Source organism: Oncorhynchus kisutch, linkage group LG9, assembly GCF_002021735.2.
Source record: "Oncorhynchus kisutch isolate 150728-3 linkage group LG9, Okis_V2, whole genome shotgun sequence".
NCBI classification, from domain to species: Eukaryota; Metazoa; Chordata; class Actinopteri; order Salmoniformes; family Salmonidae; genus Oncorhynchus; species Oncorhynchus kisutch.
In genome coordinates, this window is record NC_034182.2 from 31,501,489 (window position 1) to 31,524,605 (window position 23,117).

Consider the following 23,117-nt stretch of genomic DNA (forward strand, 5'->3'; position numbering starts at 1 on the left):
GCCTCCACATTGACTCTGTACCAGTACCCCCTGTATATAGCCTCCACATTGACTCTGTACCGGTACCCCCTGTATATAGCCTCCACATTGACTCTGTACCGGTACCCCCTGTATATAGCCTCCACATTGACTCTGTACCAGTACCCCCTGTATATAGCCTCCACATTGACTCTGTACCAGTACCCCCTGTATATAGCCTCCACATTGACTCTGTACCGGCACCCCCCTGTATATAGCCTCCACATTGACTCTGTACCGGCACCCCCCTGTATATAGCCTCCACATTGACTCTGTACCAGTACCCCCTGTATATAGCCTCCACATTGACTCTGTACCGGTGCCCCCTGTATATAGCCTCCACATTGACTCTGTACCGGCACCCCCCTGTATACAGCCTCCACATTGACTCTGTACCGGCACCCCCCTGTATATAGCCTCCACATTGACTCTGTACCGGCACCCCCCTGTATATAGCCTCCACATTGACTCTGTACCGGCTCCCCCCTGTATATAGCCTCCACATTGACTCTGTACCGGCTCCCCCCTGTATATAGCCTCCACATTGACTCTGTACCGGCACCCCCCTGTATATAGCCTCCACATTGACTCTGTACCGGCACCCCCCTGTGTATATATATATATATATATTTTTTTACTGCTCCTCTTTAATTACTTGTTACTTTTATCCATATTTTTTGAAACTGCACTGTCGGTTAGGGGCTCATAAGTAAGCATTTCACTGTAAGGTAATACCTGTTGTATTCGGAGCATGTGACTAAAATTTGATTCGATCACCTGAATTGATCCACATCAGCTTGATTTGCAAAGTACTTTTCCTCATGTTTTGGTGGATCATAACTTGATCCAGACAAACCTAAAAGCCCTACTGCTACCACCACTGTTTCATTGCTCTGTAAAGAGATCTCAAATATACTTGCATACAACGTAATAGTTTTTGGACCCCAGATCATGGGGATCCCAATAAACAAATAAAGTCTGTTAGTCTGTACAGTTGTTAGATAAAAATAACATGTTTCTAATACATTTGTGTTTATTAAAGAGGGACACATCACAATTGATATCTTATGCTTTGATGTGTTTCTTGGGGGTGATAAATCATTTAATAGGTCAAAACAATAACATCTTTGTCTGGGGCCAGACAGCGCAACACATTAAGTTCCGACATAGCATTTCGACCACATTCACCTGAATGGTGTGATTTCCACCTTTTACTGAGGTGATTGTCATCTAATCGGGTGGAATAAGGGACCACCTGGCGTCACAGGTGACAGTAGTTCTACTACCCTCTGTCAGAATTCCTGATGACTCAGAGGTCTGTTTTTCATTGCGGTTGATCTGGTGCTGGATGTGTGGCTTTATACCAAAAAGAGGACAATGTTTTGTTCCTACTGCATACTAGTTTGTTTACTCTACACCAGCAGCTGTTGCAGGTGGGCGGGAATGTCTGGGTGTGTCAAAAAAAAGTGGCAGTTTTATATTGCTCTTTGATAGCCTTTATTATATTGAGAGAGGTGCATTAACATTTTACTGTGGTGTTCCATTAATATTAAAAAAAATATACAAAAATGTTGTTGATCACCACTACATTTGTAACCTTCACAGTTCTATCCACAAGAGGGAGTCACAGCGCCTCCATTGTATTTCTCATTTTGGTGATCACAGCTCCTCCATTGATAGATCACGGATTTAAGAAATACAATCATGTTTCATTGTACTCTTGGGCAGACTTCATTTTTCATATCAAGCAAAACAGATAGAAAAAAAAACATGTCAATACTTTGATCCAGACATCACTGAAATCTCATACAGATCATTTATATTAATACAAATCCCATATACCTTAAGTGAAGACAGTTTAAAAAAAAGTAATCACTACATTTCACCAAAGCTGTGAGTACTGTATTTTTGTATGAACTCCCATAATATGTAGGCTATAACCATGTAAGATCATTATTTGTAAAAATCATATGGATATTAGATCTATCAGTGAAAATAGAATATAAAATGTCCTTGACAGTTAAAATCATTGCCTCTACCAACAAAATGTCAAAAGTATTACAATAGTTCATATTTCATCAGTTCAAATGACAGTTTACATTTCAGAATCATGAGCTTAGATCTCTCTGAAACACATTTTTCAGACCAGGCCTTGAATTCCAGCTCTGTTTCTTGGCCAACATGTAGATGCATCCAAAGAGATCAGGGAACATATTCATCAGGTCAACAGATTCTAAATCCTCAGCACTGCAGAAGGAGAAACAAACTCAGCCACCTTCAAATGTTAAGACAGTGAAACATTTTAGTATGGGGGAAAACAGTCTTACTTACTTGTGCTCATGGAGGTTGCGTATGAAGCGTAGTAACCCCAACATGTTCTCAGGGTAGGGCCGTTTGCCATCCATCTTTTTCATCAATTCAGACGGCAGCTGTGATTACAAAACAATCTGTAAATTGTGTAGCCTCTGAGCTTTCAAAACCCTCTGCCAGGGGAGAGGGCACTCCAACACTTTTGCATTAGTGTATACATGTTTTAATATACATGTACAGGTATATACAGTGGGGCAAAAAAGTATTTAGTCAGCCACCAATTGTGCAAGTTCTCCCACTTAAAAAGATGAGGCCTGTAATTCTCATCATAGGTACACTTCAACTATGACAGACAAAAATATTTTTTTTCTCCAGAAAACCACATTGTAGGATTTTTAATGACTTTATTTGCAAAATATGGTGGAAAATAAGTATTTTGTCACCTACAAACAAGCAAGACACCTGTCCACAACCTCAAACAGTCACACTCCAAACTCCACTATGGCAAAGACCAAAGAGCTGTCAAAGGACACCAGAAACAAAATTGTAGACCTGCACCAGGCTGGGAAGAGTGAATCTGCAATAGGTAAGAAGCTTGGTTTGAAGAAATCAACTGTGGGACTAATTATTAGGAAATAGAAGACATACAAGACCACTGATCTGGGGCTCCACGCAAGATCTCACCCAGTGGGGTCAAAATGATCACAAGAACGGTGAGCAAAAATCCCAGAACCACACGGGGGGACCTAGTGAATGACCTACAGAGAGCTGGGACCAAAGTAACAAAGCCTACCATCAGTAACACACTACGCCGCCAGGGACTCAAATCCTGCAGTGCCTGCTTAAGCCAGTACATGTCCAGGCCCGTCTGAAGTTTGCTAGAGAGCGTTTGGATGATCCAGAAGAAGATTGAGAGAATTTCATCTGACCATATGACACCAAAATATAACTTTTTGGTAAAAACTCAACTCGTCGTGTTTGGAGGACAAAGAATGCTGAGTTGCATCCAAAGAACACCATACCCACTGTGAAGCATGAAAGTTGAAACATCATGCTTTGGGGCTGTTTTTCTGCAAAGGGACCAGGATGACTGATCCGTGTAAAGGAAAGAATGAATGGGGCCATGTATTGTGAGATTGAGTGAAAACCTTCCATCTGCAAGGGCATTGAAGATGAAACGTGGCTGGGTCTTTCAGCATGACAATGATCCCAAACACACCGCCCGGGCAACGAAGGAGTGGCTTCGTAAGAAGCATTTCAAGGTCCTGGAGTGGCCTAGGCAGTCTCCAGATCTCAACCCCATAGAACATCTTTGGATGGAGTTGAAAGTCCGTGTTGCCCAGCAACAGCCCCAAAACATCACTGCTCTAGAGGAGATCTGCATGGAGGAATGGGCCAAAATACCAGCAACAGTGTGTGAAAACCTTGTGAAGACTTACAGAAAACGTTTGACCTCTGTCATTGCCAACAAAGGGTATATAACAAAGTATTGAGAAACTTGTTATTGACCAAATACTTTTTTCCCACCATAATTTGCAAATAAATTCATTAAAAATCCTACAATGTGATTTCCTAAAAAAAAATTTTTTGTCTGTCATAGTTGAAGTGTATCTATCATAAATTACAGGCCTCTCATCTTTTTAAGTGGGAGAACTTGCACAATTGGTGGCTAACTAAATATTTTTTTTGCCCCACTGTACGTTTTATAAAATGACATCTGGTTCACCTTGGATCTCCACTGACAGAAGGTTCTCTCCGTAGCACTTTGTTTCAAAGCTTCTAGAAGTTTTTGGTCAGCGTCGCTATACTTCCCGAACTCCTTCTCATTCCCAATTCTCCTCAAGTACTCAACTCTCCTGAAAGACAACAATATACAGTAAAAAATGTCTAGTCATACATTCATGTACTCATAGTTTAATGCATATACTTTAGCATCGTCTCTTATTTTGCCCAAGCTAAAGCATCCTATGCATCGGAATAATATTAACTCATTATTTTCATTATGCACGTACAGTATTATCATTGTGTCAATCATTCTGGAATACTGATCCCAAAATGTTTTGTCCTTATCTCCTTATGTTTAGCTTTAGTTTGTGTGTTAAAGGCAATGTATGAAATCCCTACTAAATAGCTCGAGCTAATGTTCCTATCGACCCAGTAAGGCCAGCAGGCTACTCTCTTTATTGGTTGTAACTTATGAAAGTTGTATGGTCAATTTGCTTTGTTATTTATACGCCACTTTAAACATGTACATGACACAGCAACAAAATTTCCCCATGGGGACAATAAAGTCAGTAAAGTTCATTATTATTATTATTCATTATACAGGGTGCCATACTAACAAACAACTTTTCAAGTGACAAATAAGGATTTTCACCTCTGTGGTTTCCAGAAGAGGGGATGATTCAGGGTCTCCTCCACTGTAGGTCTCCCAGCAGGGTCTTCATTGATCATCCACTCAATGAGGTCCTTTGCCACCTCGTCTGCCACATGTTCTAGTGTGTAAGTCCCCTTGATTATGTTTAGATTCTGTTCATCACCAAGTGGACCTTCAAAGGGGTGGTGTCCACCAGAAAGAACGTAGTATACCAACATCCCAGCCACCTGAAATTTCAACAATCATTCAGTCCATCGCTCTACAAACAGGAAATAATCTTTATTCTATCTTCACGTTGCTCAACCTGTATGTCAGAGCTCCTCTTATATCCAGAGCCTTGTTTGTCTAATGTCTCCTTGGCCATCCAGCATTTTGTTCCTGCAGGGACCGTGTGTAGAGTTGTTTGTTCCACTGTCAATCTGCGACTTATGCCAAAATCTGCCAATTTTGCATTTCCATTGATATCTGTTAAGGATAAATAATATCACAATATCATGCTTTTCATAAGTATAGATACTAGAAAATGACTTTATGATACTGCATATGGATTTTAAATCCATAATGATGAAAGCCATGTTTTATATTTAGTGGGAGTGAAAGGCTTAACTGTGCAATGCTATAGTATATCTCACCTATCAAAACATTCTGAGGTTTGATATCCCGATGAAGGACTTTGGTAGTTGGACCATGAAGGACACTTAAACTGCAGAGCACCTCTTCAGTGATTTTAATCAGGGCAGGAGTGTCGTCCTTGGACAGGTGTGTATTAATGTACTCATCCAGAGTGTATTCACAGAGCTGAAGAGCAAGATAACCAAAGAAACTGTCTTCTGCAAAGTCCATGTATCTCACAATACAGCTACTGTCAAGCTCTGGAAGACGTAAAAATCCTTCCTCATTCTTGAGAAACTGATAGTTTGACCTGATCATTCTCTTTATGGCTACTTCAGTGCCATCATCCCTCAGGCCCAAGAAGACCTCAGTTCCATCACTTCCCTTTGCTATGCGAAAGTAATCATCATTTATAAGAGTGAGGTTTCCTACTTTATAAACTTTACATTCATCCACGTTGGCAAGCTTCTCTAACTGTGTATCCCACCGCTTGCTGACTTTGTGCCATGTGCGCTGTGATGGTGATGTGTCAGTGGTGGGGTGGAACGGCTTGACACTAGAACACTCATCAAGGCCAGATTCCTCAACAGGAGTAGATGAAGTATTGAAGGATAAACATGCATTATTTTCTTGTGTGTCTGTCTCTTCTTTTGGTATGTCTTGTTTTTCTGCCGTTCTCTTCATCTTCTTAATCTTCTTCTTCCTCTTCTTCTTGGTTTCTGACAAATGACTGTCTTTTGAATCTTCACTTGTTGACTTGGAGACAGAACGTTGTCTGTCTAAGGACATGTTTAGATCTCTCAGCTTTGCTTTCAGGTTTTCATCCCTTCCCCAGTTAAGTAGTCCTTCAGGTACCAGAGTCAGTCCCAGAGAGCTGATGTAACCAGGAACACAACTAAATGTGTAAAGATCTGCTAGCAAGGCATAGGAATACATCTTCAATTCATAGGGATAACCCTTCCTCTGTGTGCATGGGACAATGTGCTTGCATATTTCCTCAAGGTCAGAGTTGCTCCAACGATCCTTGTCTTTTGTCTTCTGTGTGATGCCATAGAGCGTAACAATGATCAATGGCACAAGATAATCTTCTGTTTTAGAGGAAAGCAGTTTCACCAACTCAGGAATTAGGGTAAGTGACACCTCATTAGGTATTTCCTTCATTGCGCAAACAACTCTATATAAGGATTTCAATGCACCTGCCCTAAATTTCAGAGGAACTGTGGACAGACGTTTGCTTACATCTTCAACATAGGAAACTAGTTTCTTGGAGTCGTTCAACCATTTAATGGCTTTCTGGAAGTATTCGTCTTCATTTGCACCTTCAATGTTAAAGCACATGTCAATCATAGTGAGGTGGGTTTGTGGGTTCTCCTCTAGTAAGTGAAGATCATAGTGCTTGAAAACATCTGTTGGGGATGTTTGTTTTATTGCTTGTGCAAAATGTAAAAAAAGCTTGATTTTGGAAAAGAACTCACTCTCTTTCGCAAAGTTTCCAATTATTCTTGCCAATTTCTGATCAATTGCAGGATGGACGCCATGATTTAGCCACATTAAAGCTCCAGATTTGAGAAGCTCCTTCACAATATCCTCTCTGTCATGTGCTAATTGAATTGGAAAGAATGGTTGTTCTGCTAGACCATTTGGATCTGCCTTTGCTTCCAGTAATGTTGTCACTATATTCACTGGAACTTCACGCAGTCCAGCATAATGCAGTGGTGCTAAAAATCTCTTTGATGGTTTGTTGGGGTCAGCACCTTTTCCCAGAAGAAATGTACAAATCTCCTGATTTGAAAATGCAACAGCAGCCATTAATGGGGTTACTTCATCTTGTAACTCAACACAAGGGTACAATGCATTGATGTCCTTGCCTCTGATCAATTTCTTCAGCCTCTCCAGATTATTATTAATAATGCACTTGATAATATGATCTGTTGACTCTGAGATAACCAGTCTGGCCAGAAGTTCTTGAAAATCAATCTTGTGTTCCATAACTCCTGACGATTTTATCTACGCAGGGATATCTGAGGAAGAAAAGCAATGTGGTGAGTACAGTGAACTGTTCAATTAAATAATACAAATAATTCTGGGACATAAAGTAGGCCTGACCTTTTATAATTTTATATATCTATTCTACACTTATACTGAACAAAACTATAAAAGCAACAATTTTAAATGTGCCTCAGGATCTCGTCACAGTATCTCTGTGCATTCAAATTGCCATCGATAAAAAGCAATTGTTTGTTGTCCATAGCTTATGCTTGCCCATTCCATATTCACACCGCCAACATGGGGGACTTTGTTCAAAGTGACATCAGCAAACCGTGATATATGGGTCTGATATAGCACGGCTGTCAGCCAATCAGCATTCAGGTTTTAACCACACAGTTCATAAGAATCTTCATAAACTGGGTGATTCGAGCCCTGAATGCTAACTGGCTGACAGCCGTGGTATATCAGACAGTATACCACGAGTATGACAAAACATTTATTTTTACTGCTCTAATTATGCTGGTAACCAGTTTAGAATAACAATAAGGGACCTTGTGGGTTTGTGATATGGCCAATATACCACAGACAAGGGCTGTGTCCAGGCACTAGAACAGCCCTTAGCCGTGTTATATTGGTCATATACCACACCTCCTCGAGCCGTATTGCTTAAATATAGAACAATTTTTTAGGCTATATAAGAACCCTTTTCTAGGCTCTTTTTTTTTCTTCTAAGAGTGTACTTACTGTACATTACAATTGGGTGGAGTTCATTAGAAGAATACATAAATAATACAATTCCTGTACTGTTTTCTCAAATAGTCTGCCACAGTGGAAGCGTCATAATACCCTTAAAATCGCAGAAATGGTTCCAACAGTTTTTCAGCCATTCATTTTCACATTGCTTGCGCTCCAAACACTTAAGACACACCCTATCCCCTCAGCCCACAAATGAAGTGGACACTTCTGATAACGTCTTACGAGTATACACTTGCAGGGCAAGAGGGGAAGGAATTTATTTTCTATCGTAGGTAAAAACACCACATTTTCTAACCGTACAAAAATAAATTGAACTGTATTTTAAGACAATTAAATGCTCTACTTGTGGGTGCTTCATATGCGCTACAGTCAGTAATGATTGCATGTCTACTTATATTAACTATATAACGTAAATTTGTACATCGCCTTGATCCGTACAATTGCCCTTATTTTAGCGCCCCCAAAAACGTAATACTTCCAGATCAACTGTAATGTCAAAACCATTGTAAAGCACAATTTCTCCCCTTTCCAACAAAATCAATTACATGACTTAAAACACTGCCCGTTTCTGCATAATTGAAGCAGGCAATGAGCCCCGTTGGGTCTTTTTAAAAATGGCGGGTGGGGAAGCGAAAATAATGCGTGATAGTGAGAAGGAGAGATGTTGTGTGGGAAAATAGCTTTTTTTTCACTCGATCTGTCCAACTTATCACCTCTAAAATGTAAATAAAACACTATAAAGAGTTTAGATAATTTCTCATTACATACCTATGTGAAGGTTTGTCGAATTTGAATCGGGATTTTAGGGCGGTGCTAAAGTGATCTTAGAAGTAAACAGTGGCTTTGAGTATGATGAGCGCATGCAATGATGACTAAAAAAATGACTAGGTATCCCCCTTACCCCCATCACTGTCCATTTCTTGCTTTTAAAGGATGAGAGAAGTGCTACACCTGGTGGAGGGAGATTGTAAGACAGAAATAATTGCTTCATGCATGCTGTAACGGAGGGTCCGTTTTTTTCAACATTTCTCCAATACTATAGAGCCATTACCATATCGATCAACGTTTGAAAAGAAACCTAGTTCACACCCCCGATTTTGAAGTCAACACAGTCCCATTAGTTATCTTCGTAGCCTCGTTTGAATGTTGCGGTTGCGCACATTTGTACGGAATGGGGTGAGTTTACGTTCATTATGAATATACGCCTACTGTATGATAGCTAGCAAATTAATGAGCTAATTAACGTTAGCCTGCCCATCTACTTCTGAAGGAAATGTTTATTTCTACAATTTCCAAAAGATAACCAAACAACGCATTACTTTTATGAGACGTGTTTGTGCATTAGTAGCACCATTTCTAACTTATTTACATTCGTTTTTACTTACACTTGAATGTTGACTTCATATCGACGTAGTGTTTTAAGTTTTGGCGATACTTTTCTTCGCGGATATACAATCATCGCGAATTGAATTACGGGGCGTTTCAAGCCCTGATATGAACATAATTGGACACTCGCAAACATAGGGCAAACGTTGCAAACGTCCTTGCTTTGGCTAATCATTTGAACCGACGACAAATATGGCCGAGGGACTTTCGCCTCCCCTCCAAGGACTGAAGGTTTAGGGCTGTCTACTTTGAGTTTGAAACACAACCATTTGAATTTTACAAAAAAATCGAATTAATTGTGTGTTTGTTGTAGGCTTACCTTGGCGTGACGTTGTGATAAGCCGTGTATTCCCTTCAATTTACAAAAAAAAAAATGTTATGCTATAAATATTTATAAAAGTTAACACGTCCGAGAGAGATTTGCGCGGTTATCAATGTGCCACCCCAGGGTAAGCCTACACGAAACACAGATCTTATATGAAATAGTTTTAAACACCCAGATGGAAAAATAAATGGCGAAATAACAAATGGAACGATTTCCGGGTTTTACGATTCATACTGTGGCACTAATAAAACATGCAGTTTGACAGCTCTGGTGCATACCAACTAAATGTGTGGTGGTTTACCTGACTAAAGTACGGTTGACAGACTTTTGGAAAAAAACAAACATTTTAATAGTTTCAAATACAAATGTGTTGTTTCCACTAACATAACTTGGAAAGAGCAACATTCACTGGACTGTGCCAATAGCTTCAAAAATCTATTAAAGTAAAAGTACATACCCCTTAGTTCTTTAGATGAGAAAGGCTGATGTTACAGTGCCCGCACTACTGATGCGGAAACAACATCGGCCGCGTTCGAGAGCACCAAAGCGACTGTTGACTGACTGATCGACAAATCACCCAAACACTGACATTAAAGGTGCTTCCTTAAATCAGAGCGGAAGAGGCGTAGCCCAAAAGCAGAGTTTGTAAACCCTGTTGCGCAACATCGCGAGACTTTCGGGAACCCTTGCGACGCACAATCGGCCCAGCGTCGTCCGGGTTAGGGGAGTTTAGCCGGACTTAATGTACTTTTAATTATTTAAATTTTATATATATGTTTTTATTAACATCAAATCAATACAGGAAGTACCTGTGGGAACAAAAGTACATATAAATAATATACAAAGGACAATTGGGCTACGGGGTACAATATCACATTACACAAGGACCTTAAGGGACATACATACACTTATTATTCTAAGAGCTTTTTTGTTAGTAGAGTATTTAATTGTCTTAAAATACAGTTCTATTTATTTTTGTAAGGTAAGAAAATGTGGTGTTTTGTTTGTAAATTTACATTTGTGAATATGACATTTTGTCAAAAGAGTAATGACATTAATTACATAAATGTTTCCGCTTATTTCTATTGTAGGTAAAGAATCCAAGCACTACATCTCTCCACAATAGTGTAAAATCTTCATAAATATGTTCAATTATAAATCTACTGATGTCTTTCCACAGTTTTCTTACATGAATACAATGCCAAAAAATATGCAACACTTTTTCTGGGTGGTCATTACAAAAGGAACGATTTAAGTTGATGTTTTCCTTAAACTTCTTCATATAGTGGTTGGCAGGATAATATTTATGAATCATTTTAAAGGAAACTTCCTTAATTTTGTTAACAAGTAGGTATGTTTTGTTAATTTTGTTAACAAGTAGGTATGTGTGTGGCAACATCCATCCATTTTTTCCAACAGACATTATCAATAAATCCATTCCAATAAGTCATAACATAAGGTATAGATACAACATCCTGCTGAAACAAGGTTCGTATTGCTCTGTTGTTGAATGGACCAAAAGAAATGAGTCAACAGGGTCAATAGAAGGTAGGCTCTGAGGGTCAGGTCTTGACACGTTCCTGAATAATAAAGCAACATACGAGGGAATGGCATCTAAAACAATTGCAAAATCTTTAGATGTTACCTTGTAAAGTGATAAGAATTCCTTATAACTAAGTAAAGGACCCTCTGTATTTACCAGTTGGCTCTCCAATAGGATATTATTTCGGGAACCAATATTCTAAAAACAAAGAAGTATTTTTATACAATATATCCCGATTATTCCATATATAATACCTGTGTGGAGGAAAATTATGCTTATAAATTAAGGATCATGACAAGAAAACCTGCCGATGAAAAGCAGAAAGCTTCACTGGAACTTTGTCAATATTACAATTGCAAACCAACATGAAGTTAAGGCCACCAAAAGTAGAGAAGACATGATAAGGAATACAATTATAAAAGGAGGAATTATGAGGAATAAAATGATCACATAGAAGTGGGTTTTCTTTGGAATTGTTTTATCCAATTAATCTTAAAAGTATTAGTTAAGGTAGTAAAGTCCAGAAAAGTCAGCCCACGATTCTCATAAGTGTTCAGTTTTCCTAATGTAATGGGTACGGTTTTTCCACAGAAAGTTGAAATGCATCTGGTCTATCTCCATGCTTATTTTACTGTCAAGATATAAAGATAGAGCGCCTTATGTTAGTCTAGAGATATCTTCAGCCTTGGTTATTAGGACTCTTCCTTTTAAAGATAAGTCCCTCTGTAGCCATTGATTTAGCTTCTTCATCGTTTTTTTAACAGGAGGGTTAAAATTTAGTAAGCCTCTTGACTTCTGATCCTTTGTAATGGTTATGCCTAAATATGGAAATTCTTCTTTTACTGGAATACCATAATATGAAGGTGTCACACAATCTTTGACAGCCATGAGTTCACATTTATTAATGTTAAGATATAGACCAGACGCTTTGGAAAAGGATTGTAATCACATTAATCGATATGGGAATTTGGTTAGCGTCTTTCAGAAAAAGTGTCGTATCGTCAACCAGCTGGCTTATAATAATTTCTTTACCAGCTATGGAAATACTTTGTACAGGACTATTATTTAAAGAATTTGTAAGAAGTTGGCTGGTTAATAAAAACATGTATGGAGAGATAGGACAACCTTGCCTAATTCCTCGCTTTAACTGAAATCGAGGTGAGGTGCCATATTTCAATTTGATAGAGCTGTTACCATGTGTATAGAGAGTCTTAATAGCCTAACAGAAAAAATCCCCAAAGCCAAGTCTCTGTCAAATGCTTTATAAAAATATAAAAATAATATGAAGCTATCCTCGGTTTTTAGGTCTGAGTAGTGAAGTATGTCTAATACTAGTCTGATATTGTTAGAAATATGTCTGTTCCTCATCAAATCAAATCAAATCCACAAATCAAAGATTTGATTTGGTCTGTTCCTCATAAAGCCAGACTGTGTTTCATCAATGATTGCATCCAGGACTTCTTTCATTCTTTTTGCAAGTAGTAAGGCTAATATCTTATAGTCATTATTAAGAAGACAAATTGGACACCAGTTATCGATGAGCAGCACTTATGTTTTAGACTTAGGTATCAGTGTTATTAATCCCTGACTCATTGTAGGTTGGAGAACATTGTTTTTAATACTCTCTAAAAAGACTTCAAATAGGGAGGGAGCTACTTGTTCAGAAAATAATTTGCAAAATTCTGATGTAATTCCATCAACACCTGGTGATTTATTGTTCTTTAGATGTTTGATAGACTCTATAATCTCTTCAACTTGATGGGTTCGTCACACTGCTTAGATTCTATATCACTGATAGAGTGAACATTATTCAGTGAGTCAAAAAACATATCTATGGATTCATGACAGTATACAATTTTCTGTAAAAATTGATAGAGTATTTAGCGATTAATTTTTGGTCATCTGTAATAACACCATCAATGTTTGTCACGACTTCTGCCGAAGTCATTGCCTCTCCTTGTTCGGGCGGTGCTCGGCGTTCGACGTCACCGGTCTTCTAGCCATCATTGATCCTTTTTTCATTTTCCATTGGTTTTGTCTTGTCTTCCCACACACCTGTTTTCAATCCCATTCATTACCTGTTGTGTATTTAACCCTCTGTTTCCCCTCATGTCTTTGTCAGAGATTGTTTTATTGTCAGTGTAGTGTGATTGTTGTATAGGTGCGCGTCGGGGTCCTCGTACCCATGTTTGTTTGTTTATGTACATTTAGTGTTATGGAGCATACTCCGTGGACTTTATTAAAAGACTCAATTTTTCACTCCATTTGACTCTCCTGTGCCTGACTTCCCTGCCACCTATTACACCTATGCATGACAATGTTTAACTTATGGATAGTGTTATTTGTAGAGTGAAATTTCTCAAGTCTAAAGAAATAGGATGAATTCTGTTCTCCCTCCTCGATCCATTTTTTCCTAGATCTAAAAAAGACTCCTCTGCTTTTAATCTATATATATTATCCAGTTTATTATTTTGTAACTCAATCAGTTCCATCTTCTCCTCCGCCGAGAGGCTGGCCAGGGACCTCTGAGAAAGGGAAGTTATCTGAATGATCACCTTTTCCTCCTCAGCTCTTCTGGTTTTAGCAAGATTACTGCCATATTTTCTAAGGTATTTGGACACCTCAAATTTAAAGAGCTCCCAGTTCTTGCAATAAGATTTTTCTTCACAAGCCCTTTCCCAAAAGTGTGAAAGCAGATCTTTAACCTCAAACTTAACTATATCATTTTTTAATAACGAGCTATTTAGCTTCCAGTAGGATGCTCTACCAAGGTTAGTATCAGTGGTAAATATTTTGATATCAATGTAAATGGCCCTATGGTCTGTGAGTGGAGGAGTACAAATATTTGTAGTAGTACACTCACTGTCAATACATTTGGATATAAGCCAAAAATCTGTTAGAAATTGATAAGCAAATAAAAATAAGGCCCTGCGCTTCAAATAGTTTTTCGCAACCCCCTAACATTAAGAGAAACTATAGACAAAGACAAAACAACAAAGATGATATAAAAGTATAAACTGTAGTAGGATGAGTCAAAAGTGTAGGAACAGTAAACGTAAGCGATAAGGAACCGAGATCTGCACCATTTAAGTAAACTTAAAGTGAAAATAGCTTATTCCATAAACTCTGAGCTAGATGTTATCCGGCTTTTGAAATTCAACTCAACAGAAAATTATGTTCAAGACCAAACCAAGGGTTCTTTGTAGTAAGAGAGACTAAAAACCCTCTTTAGTGTAATCAGGAACTATTCTGAGAAATACAATACAAAATAATGATTTAAATGAAAGGGTACCTACTATTTTAAGTGCATATGAAAACTGATCATAAAAAAATGGAATAAAAAATGTTTTACATGTTCCTAAGACCTTTTTCACTTGGAAATAAGTATTAATAACTAAATAGAACAATAACCGTGTAAAGTCAGAGCAGACCTGTATGCCCTTTAAAACAGTATCTTGGTTACTGTATACATAAAAAATAAATACAACGTTCAGTCTTCTTCGTAAGTTTGTAAAGAAAATAGGCCTTCTGGTCATACAAGAACAAACGAATAAATTGAGGTTCCTGAGTATTCCAAAAAATAGTCACCTGATGCTTGTTAGGTAACGTTAATCAATACAAGGAAAATTAGAATAAAATGGCCGAAACCATAAATCTGTTCCTTCTGGTGAGATTTTGGGGAGGAATATGGATTTCTGAACCATTGATGAAGCCTCGTCCTCTGACGAAGTAAGCAGCCTTTCCCTCATTTCGTGCTATCTTGATCGTTGGCCACAACTTGTTCCTTCTTTCTATGTCCTCTGGGCTGAGATGCTCAGCGAAACGCATACCATGGCTCTGAAGGAAGGCGTTCTTCCTAGCAGCTTTCCAGACAGCATTCCTGTAGAATCTGGCAGTGAAGAGGATGATGATACCGCTAGGTCTTGAATCGTTTTGCTGTTGCTTCTTGCCGAGGCGATGCACAACGTCGATGGTATCACCAACTTTGTTCTACTCTGCAGGCATAACTTCTTGACAGATGTGGATAGCATCTCCTCGCACATCCTCATTCTCCACCTCTGGCACACCGTAGAGTCTCAGGTTCCATCTTCTTGTGTATTGCTCCAGGTCAGTGAGATGTTTATGGTAGACATTGTTATTCTTTCCACACTTTTTTCAACTTTTGCCACTCTCATTTTCACATCCTTGATTTCACCACATGCAAACTCCAGTCTTTATCAAGCCTTTGATAACCATGGTGTTTCCACCTACCATTTTCTCAGTGGCGTCAGACCTGGAGTTGATGAGTAAGTAGAGGGTAGCCACGATGTCAGAGTTCATGTTGGGTTTTTTGGAGGGGAGAGGTTTGCACGGAGTAACCGGTAAAGAGGGGAATTTGTCATCTTCAACAGCATTCGAAAGCATGATATTATCCATAGGGCAAGTGTAGTTATGGCAGTTTCTCTCTTGTTGATCTCTTGTTGATTAGCAATAGAACTGGTAGCTTCTTCCTTTCTTTTTTTGTCACGACTTTGCATGGACAATAAATGATCCAATTCTTATTCCAGTCACAGGAAGGTTCTTATATCTCAAACAAATAAAAACAGGAATAGTAATGACTGTAAACTTGTTTTTTTCACAATCTTTCTGAAGTTTGGTGCGGAGCTCTGTAAAAAAGTGTCTGTTCAAGCCGCCACCTTGGCCTCCTTCCTTTAGCCGGCCGGGATGTCCTTGTCACACCGGGCTCTAGTGACTCCCGTGGCGAGCCGGAAGCATGCACGGTCACCAAGGTGTAAGGTGTGGCTGGCTTCCAGTGTGTCAAGAAGCAGTGCGGCTCGGGTCATGTTTCGGAAGACGCATGGCTCTCGACCTTCACCTCTCCCGAGTCCGTACGGGAGTTGCAGTGATGGGACAAAACTGTAACTACCAAGTGCGGAGAAAAAGGGGTAAACGGTATAAATAAAGTGTCTAGTAGTACAATCAAGCCGTTTCCAAAGTTTACTGTTGAGTATATTCAACCCTAGCTAAAAGCCTATAGGCCTATTTATTAAAAAGTACCATTTCAGACTTAAAGTGAAGTGAGAACATTGTCATACGTTTAATTTTTATTTATTTAACCTTTATTTACTAGGCAAGTCAGTTTTACAGTTCTTATTTACAATGATGGCCTACCAAAAGGCAAAATACCTCCTGCGGGGACTAGGATTAAACATTTAAAATAAATAACATAAATATAGGACAAAACACATCACAACGAGACAACACAACACTTGTTGTGAGAGACCTAAGACCACATAGCAAGGCAGCAACACATAACACAGCATGGTAGCAACAGAACATAGCATGGTAGCAACAGAACATAACATGGTAGCAACAGAACATAACATGGTTGCAAAACATGGTGCAAACATTGGGCACAGACAACAGCACAAAGGGCAAGAATGTAGAGACAATACATTTAAGGGGTGCTTCATGATTGTGATTCCAGAACAAAAACGTTTAAATGTCAGTGCTTAGGAACTACAATGGTTCAAATACACCTACGCTTTCTGTGAAGAACTACAACTCCCTGTTTCACATTGCATCGGGTCCAGCGGCAGTGACCGGAAATAACTCCGAAATTGTAACCCCTTCTTTGGTTTGTTTTAGACAATGTACACTAATGGATACAATTATTTTTAGCCACAGCTTTCTAAACCAAACTGTAGATGGAAATGCATGCTATTCATTTTGTACTATGCCCTTCCATCTAAGATGTAAGCCCAACTTATCGCTTCTTGCATGTTGAATGTAGGCCCTAAATCCTTTGTTGCTAAATCTATTTTTGGACGGTTAAATGTTGCAGGAGGCAGGCAGGATCACGTGCAGAAGTTGTTTATTTTAAAAAATGACAATGGTGATTTAGATGTTCAAATGACAATATTTACAAAATAATCTAAATGTATATTTACAAACACCCTAACAGGTCAATGATAAGACAATACTTGAAGCAAACCTGTCGATTCCATTACTCAGGTTGGGGTATACCAGGCTCACGTCAGGTTCTCCACAGTCACATAAACGGTAAATGACATGCAAGAATGGCCTATATATTACATCTAACAATTCAACAGAAATGTACAGAGTGCTTCCTTTAACCCAAAGATGACAAAACATGCAGTTACGTTTACAACACATCATGTCAACCACAGTCCCCTGAATGGTGTGATTGGTATGATTTCCATCTAACCGGGTGGGCTAAGCGACCACCTGGCGTCAGAGGTGACAGTAGTTCTACTACCCTCTGTCAGAATTCCTGGTGACTCAGAGGTCGGCTTTTCATTGTGGTTGGTTTGGTGCTGGATGTGTGGCTTTATACCAGAAAGAGGACAATGTTTTGTTCCTACTGCATACTAGTTTGTTTACTCTACACCAGCAGCTGTTGCAGGTGGGCGGGAATGTCTGGGTGTGTCAAAAACAATAACTTTGCTCTTTTATACCATTTATTATGTTGAGAGGTGCATTAACATTTTAGGGTGGTTAATAGAAAACTGTTGCTGATCAACACTACATTTGTAACCGTCACAGTTCTATCCACGAGAGCATCACAGCTCCTCCATTGATAGATTACGGATTTAAGAAATACAATCATGTTTCAATGCACTCTTGGGCAGACTTCATATCAAGGAAAACAGATTTTTTTTTTAAAGGATGTCAACACTTCAATCCAGATATCCCTGAAATCTCATACAGATAATTCATATTAATACGAATCCTGAATGCCTTACCTGAAGTAAAAAGTAACTACTAATTTGATCAAAGTTTTGTGTGTACTGTATTTTCATATGAACTCCCATAATATGTAGGCTATAACCATGTAAGATTCGTAAAAATCATATGGTTTAGATCTGTGAAGATATAGAATATAAAATGTTCTTAACAGTTAAGATCAGTGGCTCTACCTACAAAAGTCAAAAGTACTACAATAGGTCATATTTCATCACTTCACATTTCAGAACCATGAGCTTAGATCATTCTGAAATACGTTTTTCAGACCAGGCCTTAAATTCCAGCCCTTTTTCTTGGCCAACATGTAGACGCATCCAAAGAGATCAGGGAGCATCTTCATTAGGTCAACAGATTCTAAATCCTCAGCACTGCAGAAGGAGAAACAAAACACTCAGCCACCTGCAATGGTAAGACAGTTAAATGTTTTAGTACGGGGAAAGAAGAAAAAAACAGTGGTACGTACTAGTGCTCATGGAGAGTAGTAACCAACATGTTCAGGGTAGGGCTTTCTGCCATCCATCTTTATCATCAATTCAGACGGCAGCTGTGAACACAAAACAATCTGTAAATAGTGTAGCCGCTTGAGCTTTCTACACTTTGCCAGGGGAGAGGGTATTCATGCTTTTAATATACATGTACAGGTACATACATTTAATAAAATGACAACTGGTTCACCTTGGATCTCCACTGACAGGTTGTCTCCATAGCACTTCTAGAAGCTCTTGGGCAGCATTACGACACTTCCCATCCTCTCATTCCCAACTCTCCTGGAAGGCAACAATGTACAGTAGAAGTGTCTAGTCATACATTCATGTACTCAGTTTAATGCATATACTTCAGCATTGTCTCTCATTTTGCCCAAGCATCCTATGCATCTGAATATTATAAACTAATTATTTTCATTATGCACGTTACAGTATTATCATTGTGTTATAATTGTGTCACTGTCAATCATTGTGTCAACCTTACTGGAATCCTGATCCATAAATGTTTAGTCCTTATCTCCTTATGTTTAGCTTTAGTTTGTGTGTTTAATGAAAGGTATGCAATGTGGTTAATTGATATTTCCATTACACATTGCCATACTAATAAAACTTCAATTGACAAGGATTTTCACCTGTGGTTTCCAGAAGGAGGGATGATTCAGGGTCTCCACTGTAGTCTTAATTTTTCATCCACGCAAAGTGATCCTCCAGTGACCAGATATTGTGCTACAAGCTGTCTTCCAGTCATCCTCCTCCCTGATGCAGATGATTGTATGCACTCCGCAGGTCCAATCTGGTTAAAAAATAAAAAAGTTAAAAAACAGCCCCGCAGAGCTGCCGGCAACAATGGAAGATGGTAACGGTACTTGGTGATGTCATTGAGTCCTCTGTAATCAATACATAGGCGTAAACCTCCATCCTTGGCCACAAAGAATTAACCTGCGGACGCAGGAGAAGTGGACGTGCGGATGAAACCTTGTTGGAGCGCCTCATGAATGTACTCTTCGATGTCCTGGGTTTCAGCCACCGACAGAGGGTAGATGCATCAGCGTGGGGGCGCAGTGAGTAGTTTGATGTGTCTGATGGTCCCGGAACCTAATTACTGATTATAGAGGGCTTGAACCAGGAAAGGCGAGGAGAGCGGGTATTAGTTGAAGTTGAGGCAAGGGTCTGGTCAATAAAGTTCCCCGCAGCACAGGAATCCACTATTGCTGTAGAAACAGTACATGAGGGACAGTCAAATAGTACAATCACCACCAAAAAGAGTTTTGCAGAAAGGGATGAAGAGGGATACTCACATCTGCCCCAGGAAGTAAAAGATCAGGTGACCATCCCTCTACACTTGTGGATCCCGAGTTGGGCCGTATCGGACACTGCTGGAGCAGGTTCCCACAATAGAGACAGAGCCCCAGCAATCGCCGCCTGCATTGCTCCACTGCGGGGAGGCAAGTGACCCCTACCCCCATGGGTTCAGGCTCTGATCCAAAGTGTTCACTGAGGGAGGGAGAGAAGTGATGAGTGCCGATGCTCCCGAAAAAAAGGTTATCCAACCGGATGGCCATCACAATGAGTGATATCAAGCAGAGGTTGTCCTCTATAGGCCAGTCCCGTCTGAACCTCTTCGCACAGTCAGGCCACTGGATGTTGCTACTGTCCAGATGATGAGTGCGTACTCAGCAGCCATCTGGTCCTCCGTAGTTGGAGTAGGCACTCACCCCTCTCTGCCCTCCAGTGGATGATCAAAGATACCTCTGAACCAAGCATACAAATCCAGCTCCTCTCCCAGACATCTATGGCCCATTCCAATGCCCACCCAGTCAGCAGAGAAATAACCGTGGCAACCTTGGACCTCTCGGCAGTAGGAAGCCCCATCTGGTGCGAAAAGTAGAATACTGTAGTCAGAAGCCACAGCATTTACATGGGGTGCTGTCATATTTATCCAGGAGGGATGTCGCTGACCTGCGCAGTTAGCTGAATGGGCTGGTGGTAGAGTATCCTCCACTAGTTGAAGGCAGCTCCTCTCGGGTATGTTCAAGACGTTGAACACTGCGAAGAGCCTCTTCCATAGCCGTCCCCAGTTGTGCCCGCTGGTCATGGTGATTACAAAGTAGGTATCCCTGCTTGTCGACCATCTGCTGCTTCCATTTTGTGAAGCAGTATTCTGTAACCTAGATGCCGGGAGTCAAGACTCAGGGGGTAAGTTGAATAGCACAAGTACCATAGACCAATAAGGCATAGCGTCTAGACATGAACAAAATAATACAATACTGCCCAGGGAAAGAACCTAAGGGAGTGCCAGATAAAGGGGAGGTAATACGTGAGGTAATGGAGTACAGGTGTGCTTAATGAAGCACAGGTGAGCGTAGTGATGAATGCCAGGTGCGCGTAATGATGGTTCCCAGGACCGGTGGTCAGTAAACCAGCGACGTCGAACACTGGAGGGGAGGAGCAGGAGTAGACTTGAGAAAGGTAGAGGAGACGAGACAGAATCAAATGCTCTTTGTGGTAAACAGTAGCAGTGGTTTATGAAGCCAACGTGGCTATAAGTTCTAAGTAAAAGATGCAAAAACAAACCTTAAGAACGGGAAGCATATAAAAGTACACATAGAACAAATCTACTGCTTTTAGACTGGCTTTCAACAAGAATGACAAATCTATAACTCACAGTTGTATGAGAAAGTGGTGAGGTTGCACAAAACATGTAGCATGTAAATCTTGGTGGGGCAAACAAAACCAAAAAGACGTGGGATGCATGCCAGCAACGCCAGTACAGAGCACAACAGTAAACAAAACATGAATTGCACTATAACAGTGACAAACTGTGCCCAGAAACGGTACATAATGCTGTCCCAACAACAGAGTCCCAACAGCAGTTCCAAAACTTTACCACTGATACACCAGGGTATCAGTATTCAGCCTCATTTACTTATTAAAAAAAAAACATAGCTGATATGGCTGACTCGTTTAAACAAATGTGGTTTCTACTGACAATTGAGATGTACAAACTATGGCATAAGGGGACAACAAGCAGATAAGAGGCAATCCGTGATTTCGATGAAGACATTAATGAGCGAGCTAAGATGGACATAGCCAATATAACTATTTGTTCAGCACTTTTAAAATGTATGTCGTGGAAATATTTGGTCAATCATATTTCACAAATACCGGAGCATGTGAGTTCAAATATACTTTTTATTACTTCATAATAAAAGCCGAGCTGGATCATGAATACAACTGCCTTCCAGTCTTGGCACAGACTTCTTATACATTTGTCTCTCATCAGGGTCTTCATTGATCATCCACTCAATGAGGTCTTTTGTCACCTCGTCTGCCACATGTTCTAGTGTGTAAGTCCCCTTGATTATGTTTCGATTCTGTTCAAGTTCATCACCAAGTGGACCTTCAAAGGGGTGGTGTCCACCAGAAAGGATGTAGTATACCAACATCCCAGCCACCTGAAATTTCAACAATCATTCAGTCCATCGCTCTACAAACAGGAAATAATCTTTATTCCATCTTCACGTTGCTCAACCTGTATATCAGAGCTCCTCTTATATCCAGAGCCTTGTTTGTCTAATGTCTCCTTGGCCATCCAGCATTTTGTTCCTGCAGGGACTGTGTGTAGAGTTGTTTGTTCCACTGTCAATCTGCGACTTATGCCAAAATCTGCCAATTTTGCATTTCCATTGATATCTGTTAAGGATAAATAATATCACAATATCATGCTTTTCATAATTATATGTACTAGAAAATGACTTTAAAATAATGCATATGCAATTTTTAACACATAATGGTGAAAAACATGTATTAGATTTAGAGTGAAAGGCTTAACTGTGCAATGCTATAGTATCTCTCACCTATCAAAACAGAGGTTTGATATCCCGATGAAGGACTTGGTAGTTGGACAATGAAGGACACTTAAACTGCGGAGCACCTCTTGAGTGATTTTAATCAGGGCATGAGTGTCGTCCTTGGACAGGTGTGTATTAATGTACTCATCCAGAGTGTATTCACAGAGCTGAAGAGCAAGATAACCAAAGAAACTGTCTTCTGCAAAGTCCATGTATCTCACAATACAGCTACTGTCAAGCTCTGGAAGACGTAAAAATCCTTCCTCCCTCTTGAGAAACTGATAGTTTGACCTGATCATTCTCTTTATAGCTACTTCAGTGCCATCATCCCTCAGGCCCAAGAAGACCTCAGTTCCATCACTTCCCTTTGCTATGCGAAAGTAATCATCATCATTTATAAGAGTGAGGTTTCCTACTTTATAAACTTTACTTTCATCCATGTTGGCAAGCTTCTCTAACTGTGTCTCCCACCGCTTGCTGACTTTGTGCCATTTGCACTGTAATGGTGATGTGTCAGTGGTGGGGTGGAACGGCTTGACACTAGAACACTCATCAAGGCCAGATTCCTCAACAGCAGTAGATTAAGTATTACAGGTTCCAGTAGTTTCTTTGTCTTTTGACATGTCTTGCTTCTCTTTCTTCTTCTTCTTCTTCTTGACTTCTGAGAAAATGCCATCTTTGTAATCTTCACTTGCTGAGTTGGAAACAATAAATTGTC

The 23,117-nt window shown here is 39.8% G+C and overlaps 1 protein-coding gene and 2 long non-coding RNA genes across 5 annotated transcripts; all 3 read right to left on the reverse strand.

The window, feature by feature from the left end:
* Positions 1–1,502: 1,502 nt before the first annotated feature.
* LOC109880991 (serine/threonine-protein kinase ppk4) lies at positions 1,503–10,489 on the reverse strand. 3 transcript variants are annotated; one of them, XM_031832405.1, is made up of 8 exons: positions 10,231–10,352; positions 9,768–9,800; positions 5,338–7,338; positions 5,010–5,170; positions 4,706–4,932; positions 4,055–4,184; positions 2,350–2,447; positions 1,503–2,265 (listed from the first exon to the last, which is right to left on the reverse strand). In XM_031832405.1, exons 3-8 carry the CDS (start codon positions 7,304–7,306, stop codon positions 2,127–2,129), a joined length of 2,724 nt encoding a protein of 907 aa, XP_031688265.1. In that variant the 5' UTR covers positions 7,307–7,338; positions 9,768–9,800; positions 10,231–10,352; the 3' UTR covers positions 1,503–2,126. The 3 variants fall into 3 exon arrangements, with proteins under 3 accessions (XP_031688265.1, XP_031688264.1, XP_031688266.1); XM_031832404.1 differs by lacking the exon at positions 9,768–9,800 and having other exon boundaries at positions 10,231–10,489; XM_031832406.1 differs by lacking the exon at positions 9,768–9,800 and having other exon boundaries at positions 5,010–7,338; positions 10,231–10,386.
* A 5,986-nt stretch (positions 10,490–16,475) lies between these two features.
* LOC116375300 (uncharacterized) lies at positions 16,476–20,862 on the reverse strand. The gene is made up of 6 exons (XR_004211063.1): positions 19,847–20,862; positions 19,488–19,759; positions 19,181–19,341; positions 18,739–18,830; positions 18,527–18,607; positions 16,476–18,431 (listed from the first exon to the last, which is right to left on the reverse strand). It is a non-coding gene; the product is annotated as an uncharacterized LOC116375300 (long non-coding RNA).
* Positions 20,863–21,880: 1,018 nt separating this feature from the next.
* On the reverse strand, positions 21,881–22,876 carry LOC116375228 (uncharacterized). Its single transcript, XR_004210953.1, has 3 exons — positions 22,406–22,876; positions 22,081–22,241; positions 21,881–22,003 (listed from the first exon to the last, which is right to left on the reverse strand). It is a non-coding gene; the product is annotated as an uncharacterized LOC116375228 (long non-coding RNA).
* Positions 22,877–23,117: the final 241 nt, after the last annotated feature.

What these genes read in the sequence shown, in the direction of transcription:
- LOC109880991 (XM_031832404.1), bottom strand. Translation starts at nt 7,306, where the DNA reads ATGGAACACAAGATTGATTTTCAAGAACTTCTGGCCAGACTGGTTATC. An exon ending in TCTGTCAGTGGAGATCCAAG is followed by an intron (nt 2,448 to 4,054) that starts GTGAACCAGATG and finishes TTGTAATCACAG; the next exon opens with CTGCCGTCTGAATTGATGAA. An exon ending in CGCAACCTCCATGAGCACAA is followed by an intron (nt 2,266 to 2,349) that starts GTAAGTAAGACT and finishes CTCCTTCTGCAG; the next exon opens with TGCTGAGGATTTAGAATCTG.